General features: G+C 43.0%; 1 protein-coding gene across 1 annotated transcript in view; it reads left to right on the top strand.

The window, feature by feature from the left end:
* OSBP (oxysterol binding protein) overlaps window positions 1-21,890 on the top strand; it is a 329,199-nt gene that overhangs the window by 113,513 nt on the left and 193,796 nt on the right. Inside the window, exons 4-6 of the mRNA XM_053692308.1 lie at window positions 10,964-11,156; window positions 11,236-11,344; window positions 11,468-11,522. Of these exons, the coding sequence (XP_053548283.1) occupies window positions 10,964-11,156; window positions 11,236-11,344; window positions 11,468-11,522 (357 nt within the window). The remainder of the gene's footprint in view (window positions 1-10,963; window positions 11,157-11,235; window positions 11,345-11,467; window positions 11,523-21,890) is intronic.

The following is a 21,890-nucleotide window of genomic DNA, read 5'->3' as shown; positions in this document are numbered from 1 at the left end:
GTCAAATTTAATTATTGTTATTTTACTAATGGGAACAAACCTTTGCTAAGAGCTGTGTTGTTTTAAAGTTTGATGCTATAACTGCTTTTCAGTTCATTATTTTAACTGTTATTTAATCGTTTAGTACCTCTTTGAGGCACAGTATTTTTTTGCTAAAAAAGATTATAACCAAGTTGTAAGTTTTTTGCTAGTGTGTTAAACATGTCTGACTCAGAGGAAGATATCTGTGTCATTTGTTCCAATGCCAAGGTGGAGCCCAATAGAAATTTATGTACTAACTGTATTGATGCTACTTTAAATAAAAGTCAATCTGTACAATGTGAACAAATTTCACCAAACAGCGAGGGGAGAGTTATGCCGACTAACTCGCCTCACGCGGCAGTACCTGCATCTCCCGCCCGGGAGGTGCGTGATATTATGGCGCCTAGTACATCTGGGCGGCCATTACAGATAACATTACAAGATATGGCTACTGTTATGACTGAAGTTTTGTCTAAATTACCAGAACTAAGAGGCAAGCGTGATCACTCTGGGGTGAGAACAGAGTGCGCTGACAATGCTAGGGCCATGTCTGATACTGCGTCACAGCTCGCAGAGCATGAGGACGGAGAGCTTCATTCTGTGGGTGACGGTTCTGATCCAAACAAATTGGACTCAGATATTTCAAATTTTAAATTTAAATTGGAGAACCTCCGTGTATTACTAGGGGAGGTCTTAGCAGCTCTTAACGATTGTAACACCGTTGCAATACCAGAGAAACTGTGTAGGTTGGATAAATACTTTGCGGTACCGGCGAGTACTGACGTTTTTCCTATACCTAAAAGACTAACTGAAATTGTTACTAAGGAGTGGGATAGACCCGGTGTGCCGTTCTCACCCCCTCCAATATTTAGAAAGATGTTCCCAATAGACGCCACCACTAGGGACTTATGGCAGACGGTCCCCAAGGTGGAGGGAGCAGTTTCTACTTTAGCTAAGCGTACCACTATCCCGGTGGAGGATAGCTGTGCTTTTTCAGATCCAATGGATAAAAAGTTAGAGGGTTACCTTAAGAAAATGTTTGTTCAACAAGGTTTTATATTACAACCCCTTGCATGTATCGCGCCGATTACGGCTGCGGCAGCATTTTGGATTGAGTCGCTGGAAGAGAACCTTAGTTCATCTACGCTAGACGACATTACGGACAGGCTTAGAGTCCTTAAACTAGCTAATTCTTTCATTTCGGAGGCCGTAGTACATTTAACTAAACTTACGGCTAAGAACTCAGGATTCGCCATACAGGCACGTAGGGCGCTGTGGCTAAAATCCTGGTCAGCTGATGTGACTTCTAAGTCCAAATTACTTAATATACCTTTCAAGGGGCAGTCTTTATTTGGGCCCGGTTTGAAAGAAATTATCGCTGACATTACAGGTGGTAAGGGCCACGCCCTACCTCAAGACAAAGCCAAAGCTAAGGCTAGACAGTCTAATTTTCGTCCCTTTCGGAATTTCAAAACAGGAGCAGCATCAACCTCCACTGCACCAAAACAGGAAGGAGCTGTTGCTCGTTACAGGCAAGGCTGGAAGCCTAACCAGTCCTGGAACAAGAGCAAGCAGGCCAGGAAACCTGCTGCTGCCCCAAAGACAGCATGAACCGAGAGCCCCCGATCCGGGACCGGATCTAGTGGGGGGCAGACTCTCTCTCTTTGCCCAGGCCTGGGCAAGAGATGTTCAGGATCCCTGGGCTCTAGAGATCATATCTCAGGGATACCTTCTCGACTTCAAATTATCTCCCCCAAGAGGGAGATTTCATCTGTCAAGGTTGTCAACAAACCAGATAAAGAAAGAAGCGTTTCTACGCTGCGTACAAGATCTGTTATTAATGGGAGTGATCCATCCGGTTCCGCGGTCGGAACAAGGACAAGGGTTCTACTCAAACCTGTTTGTGGTTCCCAAAAAAGAGGGAACTTTCAGGCCAATCTTAGATTTAAAGATTCTAAACAAATTCCTAAGAGTTCCATCGTTCAAAATGGAAACTATTCGGACAATCTTACCCATGATCCAAGAGGGTCAGTACATGACCACAGTGGATTTAAAGGATGCTTACCTTCACATACCGATCCACAAAGATCATCACCGGTACCTAAGGTTTGCCTTCTTAGACAGGCACTACCAGTTTGTAGCTCTTCCATTCGGACTGGCTACGGCTCCAAGAATCTTCACAAAGGTTCTGGGTGCCCTTCTAGCGGTACTAAGACCGCGAGGGATTTCGGTAGCTCCGTACCTAGACGACATTCTAATACAAGCTTCAAGCTTTCAAACTGCCAAGTCTCATACAGAGTTAGTTCTGGCATTTCTAAGGTCGCATGGATGGAAAGTGAACGAAAAGAAGAGTTCTCTTTTTCCTCTCACAAGAGTTCCATTCTTGGGGACTCTTATAGATTCTGTAGAAATGAAGATTTACCTGACAGAAGACAGGTTAACAAAGCTTCAAAATGCATGCCGCGTCCTTCATTCCATTCAACACCCGTCAGTAGCTCAATGCATGGAGGTGATCGGCTTAATGGTAGCGGCAATGGACATAGTACCTTTTGCACGCCTACACCTCAGACCGCTGCAATTATGCATGCTAAGTCAGTGGAATGGGGATTACTCAGATTTGTCCCCTACTCTGAATCTGAATCAAGAGACCAGAAATTCTCTTCTATGGTGGCTTCATCGGCCACACCTGTCCAGGGGGATGCCATTCAGCAGGCCAGACTGGACAATTGTAACAACAGACGCCAGCCTACTAGGTTGGGGCGCTGTCTGGAATTCTCTGAAGGCTCAGGGACTATGGAATCAGGAGGAGAGTCTCCTTCCAATAAACATTCTGGAATTGAGAGCAGTTCTCAATGCCCTTCTGGCTTGGCCCCAGTTAACAACTCGGGGGTTCATCAGGTTTCAGTCGGACAACATCACGACTGTAGCTTACATCAACCATCAGGGAGGGACAAGAAGCTCCCTAGCAATGATGGAAGTATCAAAGATAATTCGCTGGGCAGAGTCTCACTCTTGCCACCTGTCAGCAATCCACATCCCGGGAGTGGAGAACTGGGAGGCGGATTTCTTGAGTCGCCAGACTTTTCATCCGGGGGAGTGGGAACTTCATCCGGAGGTCTTTGCCCAAATACTTCGACGTTGGGGCAAACCAGAGATAGATCTCATGGCGTCTCGCCAGAACGCCAAACTTCCTCGCTACGGGTCCAGATCCAGGGATCCGGGAGCAGTTCTGATAGATGCTTTGACAGCACCTTGGAACTTCAGGATGGCTTATGTGTTTCCACCCTTCCCGCTGCTTCCTCGATTGATTGCCAAAATCAAACAGGAGAGAGCATCAGTAATTCTAATAGCACCTGCATGGCCACGCAGGACTTGGTATGCAGATCTGGTGGACATGTCATCCTGTCCGCCTTGGTCTCTACCTCTAAGACAGGACCTTCTGATACAGGGTCCATTCAAACATCAAAATCTAACTTCTCTGAAGCTGACTGCTTGGAAATTGAACGCTTGATTTTATCAAAACGTGGTTTTTCTGAGTCGGTTATTGATACCCTGATTCAGGCTAGGAAGCCTGTTACCAGAAGGATTTACCATAAAATATGGCGGAAATACCTATACTGGTGCGAATCCAAAGGTTACTCCTGGAGTAAGGTTAGGATCGCTAGGATATTGTCTTTTCTACAAGAAGGTTTAGAAAAGGGTTTATCAGCTAGTTCATTAAAGGGACAGATTTCAGCTCTGTCCATCTTGTTACACAGACGTCTGTCAGAAAATCCAGACGTCCAGTCCTTTTGTCAGGCTTTAGCTAGGATCAAGCCTGTATTTAAAGCTGTTGCTCCACCATGGAGTTTAAACTTAGTTCTTAACGTTTTACAGGGTGTTCCGTTTGAACCCCTTCATTCCATTGATATAAAAATGTTATCTTGGAAAGTTCTGTTTTTAATGGCTATTTCCTCGGCTCGAAGAGTCTCTGAGTTATCAGACTTACATTGTGATTCCCCTTATCTGATTTTTCACTCAGACAAGGTAGTTCTGCGTACTAAACCTGGGTTCTTACCTAAGGTAGTCACTAACAGGAACATCAATCAAGAGATTGTTGTACCATCCTTGTGTCCAAATCCTTCTTCAAAGAAGGAACGTCTTCTACACAATCTGGATGTAGTTCGTGCCCTCAAGTTCTACTTGCAGGCAACTAAAGATTTTCGCCAAACTTCTTCCTTGTTTGTCGTTTACTCTGGACAGAGGAGAGGTCAAAAAGCTTCTGCTACCTCTCTCTCTTTTTGGCTTCGTAGCATAATACGTTTAGCCTATGAGACTGCTGGACAGCAGCCTCCTGAAAGAATTACAGCTCACTCCACTAGAGCTGTGGCTTCCACTTGGGCCTTTAAGAATGAGGCCTCTGTTGAACAGATTTGCAAGGCTGCAACTTGGTCTTCGCTTCATACTTTTTCCAAATTTTACAAATTTGACACTTTTGCTTCTTCGGAGGCTATTTTTGGGAGAAAGGTTCTTCAGGCAGTGGTTCCTTCTGTATAATGAGCCTGCCTATCCCTCCCGTCATCCGTGTACTTTTGCTTTGGTATTGGTATCCCAGAAGTAATGATGACCCGTGGACTGATCACACATAACAGAAGAAAACATAATTTATGCTTACCTGATAAATTCCTTTCTTCTGTTGTGTGATCAGTCCACGGCCCGCCCTGTTTTAAGGCAGGTAAATATCTTTTAAATTATACTCCAGTCACCACTTCACCCTTGGTTACTCCTTTCTCGTTGATTCTTGGTCGAATGACTGGGACTGACGTAGAGGGGAGGAGCTATATGCAGCTCTGCTGGGTGAATCCTCTTGCATTTCCTGTTGGGGAGGAGTTATATCCCAGAAGTAATGATGACCCGTGGACTGATCACACAACAGAAGAAAGGAATTTATCAGGTAAGCATAAATTATGTTTTCTTCTATCTTTTTTATCTTGCATTCTCTTTCTTCTGTTAAGTGTGATCAGTCCACGGGTCATCATTACTTCTGGGATATTACTCCTCCCCAACAGGAAGTGCAAGAGGATTCACCCAGCAGAGCTGCATATAGCTCCTCCCCTCTACGTCACTCCCAGTCATTCTCTTGCACCCAACGACTAGATAGGATGTGTGAGAGGACTATGGTGATTTTATTTAGTTTTATTTCTTCAATCAAAAGTTTGTTATTTTTTAATAGCACCGGAGTGTGTTATTCCTTCTCTGGTAGAATTTGAAGAAGAATCTACCAGAGTTTTTACTATGATTTTAGCCGGAGTAGTTAAGATCATATAGCTGTTTCTCGGCCATCTGAGGAGAGGTAAACTTCAGATCAGGGGACAGCGGGCAGGTTAATCTGCAAAGAGGTATGTAGCAGTTTTTATTTTTCTGACAATGGAATTGATGAGAAAATCCTGCCATACCGATACAATATCATGTATGTATATTTTACATTTGAGTATTCTGGGGAATGGTACTTCACTGGAATTACACTGTGTATATAAACTTTAGCCTATTTGCAAGCAACAGGCTTTTTACTAATTTATGTTAAACGTTTTTGCTGGAATGTAAAATCGTTTTCATTTTCTGAGGTACTGGGTGAATAAAATGTTTGGGCACTATTTTTCCACTTGGCAGTTGCTTGATCTAATTCTGACAGTTTACTGATCTCTCTCACTGTTGTGTGTGAGGGGGAGGGGCCTTTTTTGGCGCTTTTGCTACGCATCAAAAATTTCAGTCAGAAAGTCATTGTTGTTTTCCTGCATGTTCCGGTTCATCTCTACAGAACTCAGGGGTCTTCAAAGCTTGTTTGAGGGAAGTAAACTTCACAACAGAGCTGTGAGATTGTAGTTGACTGTGATAAAAAAACGTTTATTCTTAAATTTTTTTAGGCCATCAGGGTTAGTTATTCTTTGCTAATGGGAACAAGCCTTTGCTAAAATTGTGTTTTGTTTTACAAAGTTTGATGCTGTAACCTTTTCAGTTTATTGATTTCAACTGTCATATATCTTTCTGTGCTTCTTAGGCACAGTACGTTTTGCATTGTATTTTACTTGTATAATATTTCCAAGTTGCAAGTTTAGTTGCTAGTGTGTTAAACATGTCTGATTCAGAGGATGAGACCTGTACTATTTGTACTAACGCCAAAGTGGAGCCCAATAGAAATTTATGTACTAACTGTATTGATGCTACTTTAAATAAAAGTCAATCTGTACAAATTGAACAAATTTCACCAAACAATGAGGGGAGAGTTATGCCGACTAACTCGCCTCACGTGACAGTACCTACATCTCCCGCTCAGGAGGTGCGCGATATTGTGGCGCCCAGTACATCTGGGCGGCCATTTCAAATAACATTACAAGATATGGCTACTGTTATGACTGAGGTTTTGGCTAAATTACCAGAGCTAAGAGGCAAGCGTGATCACTCTGGGGTGAGAACAGAGTGCGCTGATAATGCTAGGGCCATGTCAGATACTGCGTCACAACTTGCAGAACATGAGGACGGAGAGCTTCATTCTGCGGCTGACGGTTCTGATCCAAACAGATTGGATTCAGATATTTCAAATTTTAAATTTAAGCTGGAAAACCTCCGTGTATTATTAGGGGAGGTGTTAGCGGCTCTGAATGATTGTAACACAGTTGCAATACCAGAGAAAATGTGTAGGTTGGATAAATATTTTGCTGTACCAACAAGTACTGACGTTTTTCCTATACCTAAGAGACTAACTGAAATTATTACTAAGGAGTGGGATAGACCCGGTGTGCCGTTCTCACCCCCTCCGATATTTAGAAAGATGTTTCCAATAGACACCACCACACGGGACTTATGGCAAACGGTCCCTAAGGTGGAGGGAGCAGTTTCTACTTTAGCTAAGCGTACCACTATCCCGGTAGAGAATAGCTGTGCCTTTTCAGATCCAATGGATAAAAAGTTAGAGGGTTACCTTAAGAAAATGTTTGTTCAACAAGGTTTTATATTGAAACCCCTTGCATGCATTGCGCCGGTCACGGCTGCAGCGGCATTCTGGAATGAGTCTCTGGAAGAGAACCTTAGTTCAGCTACTCTGGACGACATTTCGGACAGGCTTAGAATCCTTAAGCTAGCTAATTCATTCATTTCGGAAGCCGTAGTACATTTAACTAAACTTACGGCTAAGAATTCCGGATTCGCCATTCAGGCGCGCAGAGCACTGTGGCTAAAATCCTGGTCAGCTGATGTAACTTCTAAGTCCAAATTACTTAATATACCTTTCAAAGGGCAGACCCTATTTGGGCCCGGTTTGAAAGAAATTATCGCTGACATTACAGGAGGTAAGGGCCACGCCCTGCCTCAAGACAGAGCCAAACCTAAGGCTAGACAGTCTAATTTTCGTTCCTTTCGGAATTTCAAAGCAGGAGCAGCATCAACTTCCACTGCTCCAAAACAAGAAGGATCTGTTGCTCGCTACAGACAAGGCTGGAGACCTAACCAGTCCTGGAACAAGGGCAAGCAGGCCAGGAAACCTGCTGCTGCCCCTAAAACAGCATGAATTGAGGGCCCCTGATCCGGGATCGGATCTAGTGGGGGGGCAGACTTTCTCTCTTCGCCCAGGCTTGGGCAAGAGATGTCCAGGATCCCTGGGCGCTAGAGATAATATCTCATGGATACCTTCTGGACTTCAAATACTCTCCTCCAAGAGAGAGATTTCATCTGTCAAGGTTGTCAACAAACCAAACAAAGAAAGAAGCGTTTCTACGCTGCGTACAAGAACTTTTGTTAATGGGAGTAATCCATCCAGTTCCACGGTCGGAACAGGGACAAGGGTTTTACTCAAATCTGTTTGTGGTTCCCAAAAAAGAGGGAACTTTCAGACCAATCCTGGATTTAAAGATCCTAAACAAATTCCTAAGAGTTCCATCGTTCAAAATGGAGACTATTCTGACAATTTTACCCATGATCCAAGAAGGTCAGTACATGACCACAGTGGATTTAAAGGATGCTTACCTTCACATACCGATTCACAAAGATCATTACCGGTATCTAAGGTTTGCCTTTCTAGACAGGCATTACCAGTTTGTAGCTCTTCCATTCGGATTGGCTACAGCTCCAAGAATCTTCACAAAGGTTCTGGGTGCTCTTCTGGCGGTACTAAGACCGCGGGGAATCTCGGTAGCTCCGTACCTAGACGACATTCTGATACAAGCTTCAAGCTTTCAAACTGCCAAGTCTCATACAGAGTTAGTACTGGCTTTTCTAAGGTCACATGGATGGAAGGTGAACGAAAAGAAAAGTTCACTCGTTCCACTCACAAGAGTTCCCTTCCTGGGGACTCTTATAGATTCTGTAGAAATGAAGATTTACCTGACAGAGGACAGGTTAACAAGACTTCAAAGTGCTTGCCGCACCCTTCATTCCATTCAACACCCGTCAGTGGCTCAATGCATGGAGGTAATCGGCTTAATGGTAGCGGCAATGGACATAGTACCCTTTGCTCGCTTACACCTCAGACCACTGCAACTGTGCATGCTAAGTCAGTGGAATGGGGATTACTCACTTGTCCCCTTCTCTGAATCTGGATCAAGAGACCAGAAATTCTCTTCTATGGTGGCTTTCTCGGCCACATCTGTCCAGGGGGATGCCATTCAGCAGACCAGACTGGACAATTGTAACTACAGACGCCAGCCTTCTAGGTTGGGGTGCCGTCTGGAATTCTCTGAAAGCTCAGGGACAATGGAGTCAGGAGGAGAGTCTCCTGCCAATAAACATTCTGGAATTGAGAGCAGTTCTCAATGCCCTCCTGGCTTGGCCCCAGTTGACAACTCGGGGGTTCATCAGGTTTCAGTCGGACAACATCACGACGGTAGCTTACATCAACCATCAGGGAGGGACAAGAAGCTCCCTAGCAATGATGGAAGTATCAAAGATAATTCGCTGGGCAGAGTCTCACTCTTGCCACCTGTCAGCAATCCACATTCCGGGTGTGGAGAACTGGGAGGCGGATTTCTTAAGTCGTCAGACTTTTCATCCGGGGGAGTGGGAACTTCATCCGGAGGTCTTTGCCCAAATACTTCGACGTTGGGGCAAACCAGAGATAGATCTCATGGCGTCTCGGCAGAATGCCAAGCTTCCTCGTTACGGGTCCAGATCCAGGGATCCAGGAGCAGTCCTGATAGATGCCCTGACAGCACCTTGGGACTTCAGGATGGCTTATGTGTTTCCACCCTTCCCGATGCTTCCTCGATTGATTGCCAGAATCAAACAGGAGAGAGCATCAGTGATTCTAATAGCACCTGCATGGCCACGCAGGACTTGGTATGCAGACCTGGTGGACATGTCATCCTGTCCACCTTGGTCTCTACCTCTGAAACAGGACCTCCTGATACAGGGTCCTTTCAAACATCAAAATCTAACTTCTCTGAAGCTGACTGCTTGGAAATTGAACGTTTGATTTTATCAAGACATGGGTTTTCTGAGTCAGTTATTGACACCTTAATACAGGCTAGGAAGCCTGTTACCAGAAGGATTTTCCATAAGATATGGCGTAAATACCTATATTGGTGTGAATCCAAAGGTTACTCTTGGAGTAAGGTTAGTATTCCTAGGATATTGTCTTTTCTACAAGAAGGTTTAGAAAAGGGTTTATCTGCTAGTTCATTAAGGGGACAGATCTCAGCTCTGTCCATTCTGTTACACAAACGTCTGTCAGAAGTGCCAGACGTTCAGGCTTTTTGTCAGGCTTTGGCTAGGATTAAGCCTGTGTTTAAAACTGTTGCTCCGCCATGGAGTTTAAACCTTGTTCTTAACGTTTTACAGGGCGTTCCGTTTGAACCCCTCCATTCCATTGATATAAAGTTGTTATCTTGGAAAGTTCTATTTTTAATGGCTATTTCCTCGGCTCGAAGAGTCTCTGAGTTATCAGCCTTACATTGTGATTCTCCTTATTTGATTTTTCATTCGGATAAGGTAGTTCTGCGTACTAAACCTGGGTTCTTACCTAAGGTAGTCACTAACAGGAATATCAATCAAGAGATTGTTGTTCCTTCTTTGTGTCCAAATCCTTCTTCGAAGAAGGAACGTCTATTGCACAATCTGGACGTAGTTCGTGCCCTAAAATTTTACTTACAGGCAACTAAGGAATTTCGACAAACGTCTTCTCTGTTTGTCGTTTACTCTGGTCAGAGGAGAGGTCAAAAGGCTTCTGCTACCTCTCTTTCCTTTTGGCTTCGTAGCATAATACGTTTAGCTTATGAGACTGCTGGACAGCAGCCTCCTGAAAGAATTACAGCTCATTCTACTAGAGCTGTGGCTTCCACTTGGGCCTTCAAGAATGAGGCCTCTGTTGAACAGATTTGCAAGGCTGCAACTTGGTCTTCGCTTCATACTTTTTCCAAATTTTACAAATTTGACACTTTTGCTTCCTCGGAGGCTATTTTTGGGAGAAAGGTTCTTCAGGCAGTGGTTCCTTCTGTATAAAGAGCCTGCCTATCCCTCCCGTCGTCCGTGTACTTTGCTTTGGTATTAGTATCCCAGAAGTAATGATGACCCGTGGACTGATCACACTTAACAGAAGAAAACATAATTTATGCTTACCTGATAAATTCCTTTCTTCTGTAGTGTGATCAGTCCACGGCCCGCCCTGTTTTTTTAAGGCAGGCAAATATTTTTTAAATTATACTCCAGTCACCACTACACCCTTGGTTTCTCCTTTCTCGTTGGTCCTTGGTCGAATGACTGGGAGTGACGTAGAGGGGAGGAGCTATATGCAGCTCTGCTGGGTGAATCCTCTTGCACTTCCTGTTGGGGAGGAGTAATATCCCAGAAGTAATGATGACCCGTGGACTGATCACACTACAGAAGAAAGGAATTTATCAGGTAAGCATAAATTATGTTTTTTTACACACACACCCTTTTTTTTTTTTAAAGTCTTAAATATATCTCAAATTTTTAGGCCTGTCGAGACTTCATGTCTCTTGCAGAGAGTCATAGTAAGAGATGGCAAAGAGCACTACAGTATGAGCGTGACCAGAGACTACGACTGGAAGAGACTCTAGAACAACTGGCAAAACAACACAACCACCTAGAGCGGGCATTCCGCGGAGCCACCGTTTTGCCAGCAGAAACCCGTGCTGGTGGCCATAAAGGTACGCTAAGAAATGACTTCAGAAGACTATAGGTTGTAGTGCTATGTATAGAAATAACCTTTAGACTGTTCTTTCTTAGATATCTGTGCATCTGGGAAAGGGGATCTTAGTGATGAGGACGATGAGAATGAATTCTTTGATGCGCCTGAAATTATCAGTAGCCCCTCCCAAGATGGTCTTGGACACAAGTAAGTAAGAAATATGGAGGGGATGAACTTGCTTGGTTGGATGAAAAAGACTTACATTCACTGCTAGATTAAAGCTCTGTAGCTTTTTAAGTCATGATTTACATGTATATCTTCTCTCGGCAGGCGTTCAGGCAGCAACATCAGTGCAGCTAGCTGTGATACAATCTTAGAGGAACATGTAAGTGGATAAAAAATGAAATGAAAGCCCTTTCAATTCTTTAATCTTGTTTGTTTATATGTATGGTCTTTTTATCCTTTCTCTTCTGCCTAGTTTTCATCTTTTTAATTTCTCCAACATTGGTGTGTCCGGTCCACGGCGTCATCCTTACTTGTGGGAATATTCTCTTCCCCAACAGGAAATGGCAAAGAGCACAGCAAAAGCTGCCCATATAGCCCCTCCTCGGGCTCCACCCCCCAGTCATTCTCTTTGCCGCTCTGAACAAGTAGCATCTCCACGGAGATGGTGAAGAGTATGTGGTGTTTAGTTGTAGTTTTTTATTCTTCTATCAAGAGTTTGTTATTTTAAAATAGTGCCGGTTTGTACTATTTACTCTAAAACAGAAAAGGATGAAGAGTTCTGTTTAAAAGAGGAGTATGATTTTAGCAGCAGTAACTAAAATCAATTGCTGTTCCCACGCAGGACTGTTGAGCCCAGAGAACTTCAGTTGGGGGGAACAGTTTGCAGACTTTTCTGCTCAAGGTATGACTAGTCCATTTTCTAACAAGACTGTGTAATGCTAGAAGACTGTCATTTTCCCTCTTTGGGATCGGTAAGCCATTTTCTTAGACTCATAACAGAATGAAGGCTTATTAATGGGCTATATACTGGTTGACACTCTTGTGGGCTAAATCGATTGCTTTATTCAATATTTATGTGAGGTTTGAAGTGTTTTTCAAAAACCTGAGATTTGGGGAACGTTTTTAGGCGCCAGGCAGTAGTTTAGACACCTTCCCAGTCAGGAAGGGCCTTTCACTCTAATAGGCAGAGCCTCATTTTCGCGCCATAATTGCGCAGTTTCTTTTGGATGCAGTACATGCAGCTTCATGTGAGAGCGTCTGGTGGCCATCAAAAACGTTCCTGGAAGGCTTATTTTGGTATCGTATAACTCCCAAGGACAGGTGAAGTGGCTGGGACTGTAGTGATTTTAAAGTTGCTAATTGATTAAACAGCTCCGGTTTCCTCATTTAAGGGGTTACAATACTTTTAAGGCATTAAGACACTAGGGTGCAAATTTGGTAAAGATCGGATATTTCCTTCATAGTTTTTCACATATCCAGAAATAAAGTGTGCTCTGTTTAAAATTTAAAGAGACAGTAACGGTTTTGTTTAAAAACGGTTTTATTGCATTAATAGCCTGTATAAGCCTGTCTAACATGTCTGTACCTTCAGATAGATCATGTTCTGTATGTATGGAGGCCAAGGTGGTCCCCCCTTCAAATGTATGTGATAATTGTGCCATGGCGTCCAGACAAAGTAAGGACAGTACGGTCACATTTAATAAGGTTGCCCAAGATGATTCCTCAAATGAAGGTAGTGGGGATAGTTCTTCATCCTCTCCTTCTGTGTCTATACCAGTTATGCCCGCGCAGGCGATTCCTAGTACATCTAGCGCGCCAATGCTTGTTACTATGCAACAATTAACGGCTGTTATGGATAATTCTATAGCTAATATTTTATCCAAAATGCCAGCATTTCAAAAAAAGCGTGATTGCTCAGTTTTAAATACAGTAGAGCAAGAGTGCGCTGACGATAATTTATCTGTCATACCCTCACACCAGTCAGAATTGGCAGTGAGGGAGGGTTTGTCGGAGGGAGAAATTTCTGACTCAGGACGAATTTCTCAACAGGCAGAACCTGATGTTGTGACGTTTAAATTTAAGTTAGAGCATCTCCGCGCATTACTTAAGGAGGTACTAACTACGCTGGATGATTGTGACTCTTTAGTCATTCCAGAAAAATTGTGCAAAATGGACAAATTCCTAGAGGTCCCGGTGCACCCTGATGCCTTTCCGATACCTAAAAGGGTGGCGGACATAGTGGCTAAGGAGTGGGAGAAACCAGGCATACCTTTTGTCCCACCTCCTATATTTAAGAAAATGTTCCCCATGGTCGACCCAAGGAAGGACTCATGGCAAACAGTCCCTAAGGTTGAGGGGGCAGTTTCTACGCTAGCCAAACGCACGACTATTCCTATCGAGGACAATTGTGCTTTCAAAGATCCTATTGATAAAAAATTGGAGGGCTTGCTTAAAAAGATTTTTGTTCAGCAAGGTTTCCTCCTCCAACCAATTTCGTGCATTATTCCTGTCACTACGGTGGCGTGTTTTTGGTTCGATGAACTAGAAAAGTCGCTCAATAAGGAGACTCCATATGAGGAAGTCATGGACAGAATTCACGCACTTAAGTTAGCTAATTCCTTTATTTTAGATGCCGCTTTGCAATTGGCGAGATTAGCTGCGAAAAATTCAGGGTTTGCAATTGTGGCGCGCAGAGCGCTCTGGCTAAAATCTTGGTCGGCGGATGTTTCTTCCAAGACAAAATTGCTTAATATCCCTTTCAGTGGTTAGACCATTTTTGGCCAGAATTGAAAGAGATTATTTCAGACATCACTGGGGGGAAGGGCCATGCCCTCCCACAGGATAGGCCTATTAAGGCTAAGAATAAGTCCAATTTTCGTTCCTTTCGTAACTTCAGGAACGGACCGTCTCCTAACTCTGCAGCCTCTAGACAAGAGGGTAACACTTCCCAGGCTAAGCCAGCTTGGAAACCAATGCAAGGCTGGAACATGGGTAAACAGACCAAGAAGCCTGCTGCTGCTACCAAGACAGCATGAAGGGGTAGCCCCCGATCCGGGACCGGATCTAGTAGGGGGCAGACTCTCTCTCTTCGCTCAGGCTTGGGCAAGAGATGTTCCGGATCCCTGGGCACTAGAAATAGTTTCTCAGGGTTATCTCCTAGAATTCAAGGAACTTCCTCCAAGGGGAAGGTTCCACATGTCTCGCTAATCTTCAGACCAGATAAAGAGACAGGCATTCTTAAATTATGTAGGAGACCTGTTAAAGATGGGAGTGATACACCCAGTTCCAACAGCGGAACAAGGTCAGGGGTTTTACTCAAACCTGTTTGTAGTTCCCAAAAAAGAGGGAACTTTCAGACCAATTCTGGATTTAAAAATTCTAAACAAATTTCTCAGAGTTCCATCGTTCAAAATGGAAACCATTCGAACAATTTTACTGACAATCCAGGAGGGTCAATATATGACTTCCATGGATTTAAAGGATGCGTACCTGCATATTCCTATCCACAAAGATCATCATCAGTTCCTAAGGTTCGCCTTTCTGGACAAACATTACCAGTTCGTGGCTCTTCCATTCGGTTTAGCCACTGCTCCCAGGATTTTCACAAAGGTGCTAGGGTCCCTTCTAGCGGTTCTAAGACCGAGGGGCATTGCAGTGGCACCTTATCTAGACAACATTCTAATTCAAGCGTCGTCTCTTTCCAAGGCAAAGGCTCATACAGACATTGTTCTAGCCTTTCTCAGATCTCACGGGTGGAAGGTGAACGTAGAAAAGAGTTCCCTGTCTCCGTCAACAAGAGTCCCCTTTTTGGGAACAATAATAGATTCTTTAGAAATGAAGATCTTCCTGACAGAGGTCAGAAAGTCAAAGCTTATAAACGCTTGTCAAGTTCTTCACTCTATTCTGCAGCCTTCCATAGCTCAGTGCATGGAAGTAGTGGGGTTGATGGTTGCAGCAATGGACATAGTTCCTTTTGCTCGAATTTATCTAAGACCATTACAACTGTGCATGCTCAATCAGTGGAATGGGGACTATGCAGACTTGTCTCCCCAGATTCAAGTAGACAAGGTAACCAGAGAATCACTCCGTTGGTGGATGACTCAGAATCACCTGTCCCAGGGAATGAGTTTCCGCAGACCAGAGTGGATCATTGTCACGACCGACGCCAGTCTATTGGGCTGGGGCGCGGTCTGGGACTCCCTGAAAGCTCAGGGTCTATGGTCTCGGGAGGAGTCCCTTCTTCCAATAAACATCCTGGAACTGAGAGCGATATTCAATGCGCTCCAGGCTTGGCCTCAACTAGCGAAGGCCGGATTCATAAGATTCCAGTCGGACAATATGACGACTGTAGCTTACATCAACCATCAGGGAGGAACAAAGAGTTCCTTGGCGATGAGAGAGGTATCCAAGATCATCAAATGGGCGGAGGATCACTCCTGCCACCTATCTGCAATTCACATCCCAGGAGTGGGAACTCCACCCGGAGGTCTTTGCCCAGTTAACCCAATTATGGGGCATTCCAGACATGGATCTGATGGCGTCCCGTCAGAACTTCAAGATTCCTTGCTACGGGTCCAGATCCAGGGATCCCAAGGCGACTCTAGTGGATGCATTAGTGGCGCCTTGGTCGTTCAACCTAGCTTATGTGTTTCCACCGTTTCCTCTCCTTCCCAGGCTCGTAGCCAGGATCAAACAGGAGAAGGCATCGGTGATTCTGATAGCTCCTGCGTGGCCACGCAGGACTTGGTATGCAGACCTGGTGAATATGTCATCGGTTCCACCATGGAAGCCACCTTTGAGACAGGATCTTCTAGTACAAGGTCCATTCGAACATCCAAATCTAGTTTCTCTACAGCTGACTGCTTGGAGATTGAACGCTTGTTTGTATCCAAGCGTGGGTTTTCAAATTCAGTGATAGATACTCTGGTCCAAGCTAGAAAACCTGTGACTAGAAAGATTTACCATAAAATATGGAAAGAATATATCTGTTGGTGTGAATCCAAGGGATTCTCCTGGAGTAAGATTAAAATTCCTAAGATTCTTTCCTTTCTCCAAGAGGGTTTGGATAAAGGGTTGTCAGCGAGTTCTCTAAAAGGACAGATTTCTGCTTTATCTGTTTTGTTACACAAACGCCTGGCAGCTGTGCCAGATGTACAAGCTTTTGTACAGGCCTTGGTCAGAATCAAGCCTGTTTACAGACCCATGACTCCTCCGTGGAGTCTAAATTTAGTTCTTTCAGTTCTTCAAAGGGTTCCGTTTGAACCTTTACATTCCATAGATATCAAGTTACTATCGTGGAACGTTCTGTTTCTTTCATGTAATTAGCAAGAGTCCATGAGCTAGTGACGTATGGGATATACATTCCTACCAGGAGGGGCAAAGTTTCCCAAACCTCAAAATGCCTATAAATACACCCCTCACCACACCCACAAATCAGTTTTACAAACTTTGCCTCCTATGGAGGTGGTGAAGTAAGTTTGTGCTAGATTCTACGTTGATATGCGCTCCGCAGCAGGTTGGAGCCCGGTTTTCCTCTCAGCGTGCAGTGAATGTCAGAGGGATGTGAGGAGAGTATTGCCTATTTGAATGCAGTGATCTCCTTCTACGGGGTCTATTTCATAGGTTCTCTGTTATCGGTCGTAGAGATTCATCTCTTACCTCCCTTTACAGATCGACGATATACTCTTATATATACCATTTCCTCTACTGATTCTCGTTTCAGTACTGGTTTGGCTTTCTACTACATGTAGATGAGTGTCCTGGGGTAAGTAAGTCTTATTTTCTGTGACACTCTAAGCTATGGTTGGGCACTTTATATAAAAAGTTCTAAATATATGTATTCAAACATTTATTTGCCTTGACTCAGGATGTTCAACATTCCTTATTTCAGACAGTCAGTTTCATATTTGGGATAATGCATATGAATAATTCATTTTTTTCTTACCTTAAAAATTTTTTACTTTCCCTGTGGGCTGTTAGGCTCGCGGGGGCTGAAAATGCTTCATTTTATTGCGTCATTCTTGGCGCAGACTTTTTTGGCGCAAAAATTATTTTCTGTTTCCGGCGTCATACGTGTCGCCGGAAGTTGCGTCATTTTTGACGTTCTTTTGCGCCAAAAGTGTCGGCGTTCCGGATGTGGCGTCATTTTTGGCGCCAAAAGCATTTAGGCGCCGAATAATGTGGGCGTCTTTTTTGGCGCGAAAAAATATGGGCGTCACTTTTGTCTCCACATTATTTAAGTCTCTTTGATTTTTTGCTTCTGATTGCTAGAAGCTTATTCACTGGCATTTTTTTCCCATTCCTGAAACTGTCATTTAAGGAATTTGATCAATTTTGCTTTATATGTTGTTTTTTCTATTACATATTGCAAGATGTCCCACGTTGAAGCTGAGTCAGAAGATACTTCTGGAATATCCCTGCCTGGGGCTGGAGCTACCAAAGCTAAGTGTATCTACTGTAAACTTATGGTATCTGTTCCTCCAGCTGTTGTTTGTACTGTTTTGTCATGACAAACTGTTTATGCAGATAATATTTCCTTTAAGTACTGTTACATTACCTGTTGCTGTTCTGTCAACATCTAATACTCAGAGTGTTCCTGATAACATAAGAGATTTTGTTTTTAAATCCATTTAGAAGGCTATGTCTGTTTTTCCTCCTTCTAGTAAATGTAAAAAGTCTTTTAAAACTTCTAATTTTTTAGATGAAATTTTAAATGAACATCATCATTCTGATAATGGTTCTTCTGGTTCAGAGGATTCTGTCTCAGAGGTTGATGCTGATAAATCTTCATATTTATTTAAAATGGAATTTATTCGTTCTTTACTTAAAGAAGTCCTAATTGCATTAGAAATTGAGGATTCTGGTCCTCTTGATACTAAATCTAAACGTTTAGATAAGGTTTTTAAATCTCCTGTAGTTATTCCAGAAGTTTTTCCTGTCCCTAGTGCTATTTCTGAAGTAATTTCCAGGGAATGGAATAATTTGGGTAATTCATTTACTCCTTCTAAACGTTTTAAGCAATTATATCCTGTGCCATCTGACAGATTAGAGTTTTGGGACAAAATCCCTAAAGTTGATGGGGCTGTCTCTACTCTTGTTGAGCGTACTATTCATACGGCAGATGGTACTTCCTAAGGATCCTTTAGATAGGAAAATTGAATCCTTTCTAAGAAAAGCTTACTTGTGTTCAGGTAATCTTCTTAGACCTGCTATATCTTTAGCGGATGTTGCTGCAGCTTCATCTTTTGGTTAGAAGCTTTAGCGCAATAAGTAACAGATCATAATTCTCATAGCATTTTTATTCTCAACATGCTAATAATTTTATTTGTAATGCCATCTTTGATATCATTAGAGTTGATGTCAGGTATATGTCTCTAGCTATTTTAGCTAGAAGAGCTTTATGGCTTAAGACTTGGAATGCTGTTATGTCTTCTAAGTCTACTCTGCTTTCCCTTTCTTTCCAGGGTAATGATCGTTTTCGTTCCTTTTGTCACAATAAGGAACAAAAGCCTGATCCTTCATCCTCAGGAGCGGTATCAGTTTGGAAACCATCTCCAGTCTGGAATAAATCCAAGCATTTTAGAAATTCAAAGCCAGCTCCTAAGTCCACATGAAGGTGCGGCCCTCATTCCAGCTCAGCTGGTAGGGGGCTGATTACGTTTTTTCTAAGAAATTTGGACCAATTCCGTTCACAATCTTTGGATTCAGAACATTGTTTCAGAAGGGTACAGAATTGGCTTCAAGATAAGGCCTCCTGCAAAGAGATTTTTTCTTTCCCGTGTCCCAGTAAACCCAGCGAAGGCTCAAGCATTTCTGAAATGTGTTTCAGATCTAGAGTTCACTGGAGTAATTTTGCCAGTTCCAGTTCTGGAACAGGGACTGGGGTTTTATTCAAATCTCTTCATTGTACCAAAGAAGGAAAATTCCTTCAGACCAGTTCTGGATCTAAAAATATTGAATCGTTATGTAAGGATACCAACATTCAAAATGGTAACTGTAAGGACTATCCTGCCTTTTGTTCAACAAGGGCATTATATGTCTACTATAGATTTACAGGATGCATATCTGCATATTCCGATTCATCCAGATCACTATCAGTTTCTGAGATTCTCTTTCCTAGACAAGCATTACCAGTTTGTGGCTCTGCCGTTTGGCCTAGCTACAGCTCCAATAATTTTTTACGAAGGTTCTCGGTGCCCTTCTGTCTGTAATCAGAGAACAGGGTATTGTGGTATTCCTTATTTGGACGATATCTTGGTACTTGCTCAGTCTTCATATTTAGCAGAATCTCATTCGAATCGACTTGTGTTGTTTCTTCAACATCATGGTTGGAGGATCAATTTACCAAAAAGTTCATTGATTCCTCAGACTTAGGTAACCTTTTTAGGTTTTCAGATAGATTCAGTATCCATGACTCTATCTTTGATAGACATGAGACATCTAAAGTTGATATCAGCTTGTCGAAACCTTCAGTCACAATCTTTCCCTGCGGTAGCCTTATGCATGGAAATTCTAGGTCTTATGACTGTGGCATCGGACGCGATCCCCTTTGCTCGTTTTCACATGCGGCCTCTTCAGCTCTGTATGCTGAACCAGTGGTGCAGGGATTACACAAAGATATCTCAATTAATATCTTTAAGACCGATTGTACGACACTCTCTGACGTGGTGGACAGATCACCATCGGTTAGTTCAGGGGGCTTCTTTTGTTCTTCCGACCTGGACTGTAGTTTCAACAGATGCAAGTCCTACAGGTTGGGGAGCTGTGTGGGGGTCTCTGACAGCACAAGGGGTTTGGGAATCTCAGGAGGTGAGATTACCGATCAATATTTTGGAACTCCGTGCAATTTTCAGAGCTCTTCAGTCTTGGCCTCTCTGAAGAGAGAATCGTTCATTTGTTTTCAGACAGACAATGTCACAACTGTGGCATACATCAATCATCAAGGAGGGACTCACAGTCCTCTGGCTATGAAAGAAGTATCTCGAACTCTGGTTTGGGAGGAATCCAGCTCCTGTCTAATCTCTGCGGTTCATATTCCAGGAATAGACAATTGGGAAGCGGATTATCTCAGTCGCCAAACGTTGCATCCGGGCGAATGGTCTCTTCACCCAGAGGTATTTCTTCAGATTGTTCAAATGTGGGAACTTCCAGAAATAGATCTGATGGCTTCTCATCTAAACAAGAAACTTCCCAGGTATCGGTCCAGATCCCGGGATCCTCAGGCGGAGGCAGTGGTTGCATTATCACTTCCTTGGAAGTATCATCCTGTCTATATCTTTCCGCCTCTAGTTCTTCTTCCAAGAGTAATCTCCAAGATTCTGAAGGAATGCTCGTTTGTTCTGCTGGTAGCTCCAGCATGGCCTCACAGGTTTTGGTATGCGGATCTTGTCCGGATGGCCTCTTGCCAACCGTGGACTCTTCCGTTAAGACCAGACCTTCTGTCGCAAGGTCCTTTTTTCCATCAGGATCTCAAATCCTTAAATTTAAAGGTATGGAAATTGAACGCTTGATTCTTGGTCAAAGAGGTTTCTCTGACTCTGTGATTAATACTATGTTACAGGCTCATAAATCTGTATCTAGAGAGATATATTATAGAGTCTGGAAGACTTATATTTCTTGGTGTCTTTCTCATCATTTTTTCTGGCATTCTTTTAGAATTCCGAGAATTTTACAGTTTCTTCAGGATGGTTTAGATAAAGGTTTGTCCGCAAGTTCCTTGAAGGTCAAGTCTCTGCTCTTTCTGTTCTTTTTCACAGAAAGATTGCTAATCTTTCTGATATTCATTGTTTTGTACAAGCCTTGGTTCGTATAAAACCTGTCATTAAGTCAATTTCTCCTCCTTGGAGTTTGAATTTGGTTCTGGGGGCTCTTCAAGCTCCTCCGTTTGAACCTATGCATTCATTGGACATTAAATTACTTTCTTGGAAAGTTTTGTTCCTTTTGGCCATCTCTTCTGCCAGAAGAGTCTCTGAATTGTCTGCTCTTTCTTGTGAGTCTCCTTTTCTGATTTTTCATCAGGATAAGGCAGTGTTGCGAACTTCTTTTGAATTTTTACCTAAGGTTGTGAATTCCAACAACATTAGTAGAGAAATTGTGGTTCCTTCATTATGTCCTAATCCTAAGAATTCTAAGGAGAAATCGTTGCATTCTTTGGATGTTGTTAGAGCTTTGAAATATTATGTTGAAGCTGCTAAGTCTTTCCGAAAGACTTCTAGTCTATTTGTCATCTTTTCCGGTTCTAGAAAAGGTCAGAAAGCTTCTGCCATTTCTTTGGCATCTTGGTTGAAATCCTTAATTCACCATGCTTATGTCGAGTCGGGTAAAACTCTGCCTCAAAGGATTACAGCTCATTCTACTAGGTCAGTTTCTACTTCCTGGGCGTTTAGGAATGAGGCTTCGGTTGATCAGATTTGCAAAGCAGCAACTTGGTCCTCTTTGCATACTTTTTCTAAATTCTACCATTTTGATGTGTTTTCTTCTTCTGAAGCAGTTTTTGGTAGAAAAGTACTTCAGGCAGCGGTTTCAGTTTGAATCTTCTGCTTATGTTTTCATTAAACTTTATTTTGGGTGTGGATTATTTTCAGCAGGAATTGGCTGTCTTTATTTTATCCCTCCCTCTCTAGTGACTCTTGCGTGGACAGATCCACATCTTGGGTAGTCATTATCCCATACGTCACTAGCTCATGGACTCTTGCTAATTACATGAAAGAAAACATAATTTTGTAAGAACTTACCTGATAAATTCATT

The sequence above is a fragment of the Bombina bombina genome, chromosome 9 (assembly GCF_027579735.1).
Source record: "Bombina bombina isolate aBomBom1 chromosome 9, aBomBom1.pri, whole genome shotgun sequence".
NCBI lineage: Eukaryota > Metazoa > Chordata > Amphibia > Anura > Bombinatoridae > Bombina > Bombina bombina.
This window is presented reverse-complemented; position numbering and strand designations above follow the sequence as displayed.